This window comes from Portunus trituberculatus, chromosome 47 (assembly GCF_017591435.1).
Source record: "Portunus trituberculatus isolate SZX2019 chromosome 47, ASM1759143v1, whole genome shotgun sequence".
Taxonomy (NCBI): domain Eukaryota; kingdom Metazoa; phylum Arthropoda; class Malacostraca; order Decapoda; family Portunidae; genus Portunus; species Portunus trituberculatus.
The window spans coordinates 22897254-22904753 of record NC_059301.1 but is presented as its reverse complement, the minus strand read 5'-3'; the positions used below and the strand labels follow the sequence as shown (position 1 = coordinate 22904753).

The following is a 7500-nucleotide window of genomic DNA, read 5'->3' as shown; positions in this document are numbered from 1 at the left end:
AGAGAGAGAGAGAGAGAGAGAGAGAGAGAGAGAGAGAGAGAGAGAGAGAGCTATAAGGAAAATTTATGAATCCACTGTAAACACGAACTCCGCATCAGCAGTTAGTTCAGTATTGGTGTTTTCATTGCGTTAACATGGCTTTCTATACTGGGAACTCTTACTTCTTCATATCCAATCTCATTCAATCTTTGCGCGTCACTGATCCGGAGCTTCGAACATTTGAGCGTCTGATCTCGAATAGTTTTAGCACGCTGAAGTGGAAGCAATAGTGGGATTTTCAAATACGTTTCCATGATTTTGGAGAAAGTGTTACAATTTCAGTTTTTGTTCGTAATTCTGGATATGGTTTAACAAGGGAAGAAGAAAGGTCTAGTCATCTCAATCAGTGTCCATTTGATTTCATTGCCAATAAAAATCAATAACGTTTAAGTATATGTTACTTTGTCATTCCCTGTGCATTACTGTGTTCCTGTTTGTATGCTATCAGTGTCTCTTCAATCAGCCTGGCTCCTCTTCCTGTCAACTCATTTATGTAATTCTTCTGCAGATTATCAGTTACTCATATAATATAAACTTCCTTCTTGTTCAGATTATCAGTTACTCATATAATATAATCACGTAACAATGACAACAGCTTGAGTGCTACCTAATCAATTTGGTGCTTGATGGGTGTATAATTTATTTAGTTGTATGTAAAAACCTGGAATTTTTGTTATTCATCTTATCACGTAACAATGATAACAGCTGCAGTGCCACATTGTCAATTGCTGGTTTGGTGCCTAGAACTCATGCTGTTTAATTTAGTTGTGTATTCTAAGCTTTCACTGGAAAACTCTTTCCAACTGTTTCTGTTTTGCCTTCTTCCTGTTTGTGTGACAAGTAAACTCGCTTTGCTCTCTTATCAAGACTATTCTCAAAGTTTTTAAAAATCATTAGTGGAGTTCTCAGGTATGTTTTTTCCACCTCGATAGTGTAAAGACTTTGTTCAGTTATCTCTAGAATCAAACAAACAACCCAGAAACGCCACAAAAATTTCCACCACTGCATCTGACAACTATTCGGGATAAAGAGCCAATGCTTTTGGTAATACGGACTCTTCAAGCTGTTTTAGACGAGGAGCATCGAGATATGAGCTAAACTAGCATCTGTCTGGGATTTTCTTTTGTTTTGCTATTTTAGAAGCAGCAACTTATGAAGGAAAACTTATCTGGCTTCTTTCCCTTCCATTTTTTTTTTGTATCCTTGGCTATCTTTCTTTAAATGGAAAAATATAGAGTAATAATAATATGATGATAATGAAATAGATAAATAAGAGGGGAGGAAGGTTTCAGCAAGGCGTTTTCGTTCATGCTGTTTACTTACGTGGAATTGTATGTACTGTACGTGCACGCATACTGTACCTAGAAGTGTGTATGTGCATTATGGGTATTTTTTATTATTGCCAAAACCTGCTGTGTCCTCCTCCTCCTCCTCCTCCTCCTGGTCCTGCTTTACCTCCTGTTTTCCTCCTCCTTCTCCTCTTTTATCATCAGCTTCTGCCGCCTGTCTCAAGATGGTATAAGTGCATTTCGTAATACCTCTTCTTGTTATCGTGGATGTTTCTCAAAATATTATTATCATTATTATTATTATTATTATTATTATTATTATTATTATTATTATTATTATTATTATTATTGTTGTTGTTATTGTTGTTGTTGTTGTTGTTGTTGTTGTTGTTGTTGTTGTTGTTGTTGTCATTGGTGTTGTTTTTGTTACTATTATTCTCATTCTTGATAACACTTATTTTCGTCAGCGTCATCGTTATTGTTGTTGTTGTTGTTGTTGTTATTTTTCAAACCTGTATTATTGTTATTATTCCTCTTTTTCTCATTTTCCTCTACTTCCTTCAAGGAATACATAAACTTGTATATATCATTAATTTTTATTCAACAATAAATACAATAACAAGGTTTCTGCTTATCCATAGAACATACGTACGTACAGTATCTCTTCCTAGAGTCTTAGTTATCTATACATCTCCCACGACGCCAGTTAACACAGATTCTCTCTCTCTCTCTCTCTCTCTCTCTCTCTCTCTCTCTCTCTCTCTCTCTCTCTCTCTCTCTCTCTCTCTCTCTCTCTCTCTCTCTCTCTCTCTCTCTCTCTCTCTCTCTCTCTCTCTCTCTCTCTCTCTCTCTCTCTCTCTCTCTCTCTCTGGCGTAATAGTGGTTATATACTGGTCACGTGCAAGCCTCGCCGGGACCTGCTGGCGGGGTGACGTGGGTTGGCTGAGACTGGATGCCTGAACACAGACTGAAACAGGGGGAAGAAACTACTGCCTAACTATTCTTTCCTGTGTGTGTGTGTGTGTGTGTGTGTGTGTGTGTGTGTGTGTGTGTGTGTGTGTGTGTGTGTGTGTGTGTGTGTGTGTGTGTGTGTGACTCAGCTTATGGCGCTAAGGGAAGAAGTGTGGGAATAAGGATCGAATCTCTTCTTGAGTGTCCCCCAGAACCCTGCAGTCTGGCGCGGCCCCTTTCCCATACTGGCTCTCATGCGGGGCACATACAGAGGCGGCGTGGAGGACGTGGAAGAGTCACTGCCCAGAGCGAGGGGCGTGCGACGGAGCCTGACACGCCCTCGGTACATTACCACCACCAGGATGGCCAGGAACACACACATGGCCGCCCCGCCCATCACAGAGGCTGCCATGATCGCACTCTTGGTCATGTTGAGGGTGATGTGTGGGCCTGGTGGGTCGTCGTGGTAGTCCTCGAAGGCGTAGCGGTTAAAGTTCTTGTTACGTTCAGAAGGACGCGTCTCTGTGTCCGAGGCGTCCTCCTCTTGGGTGGCGGAGTAGGTGTACGGGGTAGTAGAGGGAGGCACGTACGGCGGGAAGAGTGTGGTGCGCGTGGTGGTGTGGTGTCGGTTGGTGACGATTTGGCGGCCAGATCCTCCATCCAGCAGCCCTCCCTGGGGCCGGTACGGACGTGGTCGGAACCTCTGGGGAGTCCTTGGCGGGATGTAGGGCTTGAGGGACACGGGGCTAGAGGGAGGCGATGCGGAATCTGGTTCAGGTGGGGTAGATATGGTGGTGGTGTTTCCTTCCTCTGCTGCTGCGATGCTGGTTGGAGTCGTTTTCTTTCCCGTCCCAGCAGTCTTGTTATTGTCATCGTCGTCAGCCACTGTGAAGAGGGAACCTAAGTCGTGCAGGATATCCGAGGCGGTCAGGCCCTTTTCCCGCATGACTGAGGCGAGGTCAAGCTTGATGGGGATTGGTGCTCCTTCCTTTGCCTCTTCACCTCCTGCTTCTTGTTGTCCTGCTCCTCCCTCTTCTGTTTCATCTCCGGACACAGACTTATTGCCAGCTCTTTGCCCCTCTGAAAATTTTGATTGTCCACCAGGTTGGAAGCCAAATATCTTCGGAGGCTGCGAGGGTACTGGAGTAGTTGTGGTAGTGGTGGTGGTTGGTGTAGTGGTAGTAGTGGTTGTGGTTGTAGTGGTGGTGGTAGTTGTCGGCCATGGTGGTTTAGAAGTGAGCCAGTAAGGAATGGTGGGGGCTTTCCTCTCTCCATTTTGCTTCTCTCCGCTCTCAGTCTCCGATTCTTCCTCTTTCCCCGTCTCTTTTGTTTCCACCTCCTCCACAGCCTCTTCCTCCTCTTCTCCCTCCTTCAGGAAAGAGATAAGAGTTGTCAAGTTGCCCTTCACCTTCCTGAACTGCGACTGCGTGAGCCCTTGGTCCTGAACTTTGGATGTGAAGTCTTTAAGGGTGAGACCGTGTGTCTTCAGGGCCACCAGGAACTGCGGAAGCCCCAGACCCAACCCCTGAAGGACCTCGGACAGGCTGATGGCTCTTCCTTGTGCCCTGCCTGCTCCTGCCCTCGAGCTGCCGTCCCGTTGCCTCCCGCGGGTTCCTGCAGTGGTAGTGGTGGTAACTTCTGTTGTGGTGTCTTGTGGCCTTATGGTTGTGGTGGTTGTGCTAGATGTGGTTGTGATGCTTGTGGTTGGTGAAGTTGTGGTGCTTGTAGTACTTGTTGTAGTGGTGGTTGTAGGTGTAGTTGTGGAAGCTACTGTTGTAGTTGTGAGTGGTGGTGGTGATGTGGTTGTTGGTGGTTCTGTAGAAGTAGTGGTGGTGGTGGTAGGGGTGGTTGTACTTGTTGCGGCAGGTGTCTCGGCAGTGGTTAATTTGTCATTTGATGGACGTGTGGATGTGGTGATGTGTATGGTGTCTGGTGATGTCTGTGTGTGTGTATCTCTCGGTGGTGATGTAGACGCTGATGTCTCACCGAGCGGTGCTGATGTGGTGCCTGTTGTGGACTGCAAAAATGTCGCGGATGGAGTGGATGATAAGGAAGGTGGCGGCGGCGAGGCAGCGATCGTGGGAACTTTGTCTGCTGGTTGTAACACTTCCAGCACAGGAGGGAAGCGCGGCCCGACAGGCTCTTCATGCTGCTGGTGGTGCTGTTCATCCTGATTGGGCTGCTGGTGATGCTGTTGTTCCTGAGGGTGTGGGTGTTGCTGGCTCTGTTTCTGGTGTGGGAGTTGCTTGTTCTCTTGTTGGTGTGAGTATTGATTGTTCTGTTGCTGGTGTTGTTGATGTTGTTGGTTTTCTTGTTGCTGTTGTTGTTCTTGATCATCGTAATACAAATCCAAAAACTCATCGTACAGATTGTCGTAATAGTCAGAGGTGTAATCGTCTGGGCTAGTGGGTGTGAGGTTTTCTGAGGCTTGTGGTTTATTTGGCAGTCGTGTGGTCTCGCTTGACGTCCTTGGGGATGTGTGGCCAAAACTGGGATCAACATAGTCATGGAAGTTATCGTTAGGCAAGACAGGGGAAGAAAAAGCTACTTCATCCTCAGTTGTTGCATCTTCACGTGCTGCTGTCGAGACTGGAGCTTCAGGACCACGATGGGACGAGTCTGGCAGATGGTGTGAGGTGTCAGGTTGATCTTCGCCAGGTGACTCACTGGTGATAGGTTTATCATCGTCCAGGTAGTCGAGGCTTGTGTTGCCTCCGAACTTATCGTCTTCCAGTTGACTTCCTTCCAAAAGTGTGTCCATGTTACCTGGTTGCAGGAAAGGTTTTGCTGCCTGGGAGTCCTGGGGAGGTGCTCGTTCATTCACTTCCAGAGACGGCTCACTCCCCGAGCTGTCATGGGGCTGATGGAGTGGGTCGGGAAGCTGTTGTGAAATTTGTACATTTTTGTGGTTGTCAGAGTGCGTGTGCGTGGGTTGAGGAGCTTCTGTCTCAGGGAATGTGTCTGGGTAATCGTCAGGATAAGGTAATGTTTCCAGTGTACCTTCTCTCACAGGCTGTTGTTGGTAATGTGACCTGCCGGGGCGTGGTGGCGATGCTCCTGTGGGTCCAAGAGAATCTCTTGTCTCGTGAGATCCACGAATTGAAGTGCCTATCTCTTGGGAATTGTCATAAAATGTGTCTGTGTGTTGGGAATCGTGTTCATGAGAGTGCGAATCCCTGCCATCATGTGAGAACTTTGGGAAGCCCCAGTTGCCGAAGGTCTGGCCTCTGGGGGGATGGTTCAGCTTGGCGTTGTTGGCCATGTGATGGAATCTGATGCGGGAGTGGTAGCTGTCACCCCGCACCTCACTCTCGAAGGGGTAAGTCCCTGGAAGGGACTCAGACGCAAGCTGTATTTGGGCGGCCGACGTGTGGTGGTCGGCGGGGTCCTGCGGGTGCACACATAATCTTAGAAGGTTCTCACGCCAGGCATGATAACATATTTCAATACACTTTGAGGAGCAGGCTCCACTTGAGGTGGGAGGGGCTTACCTGGGAGCGGTGTGCCACGGGAGGTTGGGGCGCGGCTCTGCTGGACGACCCCAGGGCGGCGGCGCCCATTGTGATCGGCCTCCCTGAAGAAAAAAAAAAAAATGAAGGAAAATGATAAGGAAAATATGGATTATTCACATAATGCGTGCCCTTTGTGCTTTCCCCTCCAACCTTAGCGTGCCAGCTGACGCCCCGCTCACCTGTTGTCGGGGTTGGTTGATTGAGAAGAAGCTCTTTAGGCTCTCCGTGGCCTCTTGGTCAGTCCAGGCATCACTTGCTTCCTCAGAAGAGCTTCCATGGGATGTGGCTGCGTCTCTCTCGCGTGCTGCCCACACCCCTGGCCCGCCGACCATCAGCAGGCCCGCCACGAACACCTTCCCCACAAACCACATATCGCGGCCCCGGTGAGCAGCAGCAGCAGCAACAACAGCAACAGTAACTACATATCCGCAGCGGCCATCACCTGTGGGGGCAGAAGAGACATGGGTGATCACCGAGCCGAGTGTGACCTGCAGGCCGACTTCTCCTGCCATTATTTACCATACTTTTACATCCTTCACACACACACACACACACACACACACACACACACACACACACACACACACACACACACACACACACACACACACACACACACCCGGTAGCTCAGTGGTTAGAGCGCTGGCTTCACAAGCCAGAGGACCGGGGTCCGATTCCCCGGCCAGGTGGAGATATTTGGGTGTGTTTCCTTTCACGTGTAGCCCCTGTTTACCTAGCAGTGAGTAGGTACGGGATGTAAATCGAGGAGTTGTGACCTTGTTGTCCCGGTGTGTGGTGTGTGCCTGGTCTCAGGCCTATCCGAAGATCGGAAATAATGAGCTCTGAGCTCGTTCCGTAGGGTAACGTCTGGCTGTCTCGTCAGAGACTGCAGCAGATCAAACAGTAAAACACACACACACACACACACACACACATGTAGTGGCAGTAGTAGTAGTAGTAGTAGTAGTAGTAGTAGTAGTAGTACAAGTAGTAATAGTAGTAGTAGCTGTAGTATTAGTAGTAGTAGTTGTAGTAGCAATAGTAATAGTAGTAGTAGTAGTAGTAGTAGTAGTAGTAGTAGTAGTAGCAGTAGTAGTAGTAGTAGTAGTAGTAGTAATAGTTGTAGCAGCAGCAGCAGCAGCAGCAGTAGTAGTAGTAGTAGTAGTAGTAGTAGTAGTAGTAGTAGTAGTAGTAATAGTAGTAGTAGTAGTAGTAGTTGTTGTTGTTGTTGTTGTTGTTGTTGTTGTTTGTAGTTGTAGTAATAGTAATAGTAGTAGTAATAGTAGTACTATTAGTAGTAATAGTTGTAGTAGTAGAAGCAAAAGACGAGGTGATTCAAATATCTGGAATATTTAATGTGTGTACCGTATACGAATATAAAATAATCTGGTATGAAAGCGTAACTGAGAATCTTGTTTAGGGTTTGTTTGTGGAATAGCCTTGGCGTGGCGTGTGACGACTTAACCACGTGGGAAATGTTGTACAGAGAAATGTTTTGGGTCACAAGAAATGCTGTGGGAAGTTTAAATGTGACTGATAAGAGATAGTAGGTACTGCGTGTGTAGGATAGTTGGTCATTGATATTTACGGATAATTTTTCAGTTTACATATTTCTTTCTGCCGCATAAACTCACCAGTGAAAGAAATGTTTAAGTGCACAGTAAGGAAAGTAGTAATAGTAGTAGTAGTAGTAGTAGTAGTAGTAGTAG

At 47.0% G+C, this 7500-nt stretch overlaps 1 protein-coding gene across 1 annotated transcript in view; it reads right to left on the bottom strand.

Annotated features, from left to right (window-relative positions):
- Window positions 1-1912: 1912 nt before the first annotated feature.
- The window catches only part of LOC123520846 (mucin-17-like), a 31825-nt gene continuing 26237 nt past the window's right edge, over window positions 1913-7500 (bottom strand). The window contains exons 2-4 of the mRNA XM_045283486.1: window positions 5971-6233; window positions 5771-5853; window positions 1913-5667 (exon numbers count right to left, since the gene is read on the bottom strand). Of these exons, the coding sequence (XP_045139421.1) occupies window positions 2425-5667; window positions 5771-5839 (3312 nt within the window). The 5' untranslated portion in view covers window positions 5840-5853; window positions 5971-6233 and the 3' untranslated portion in view covers window positions 1913-2424. The remainder of the gene's footprint in view (window positions 5668-5770; window positions 5854-5970; window positions 6234-7500) is intronic.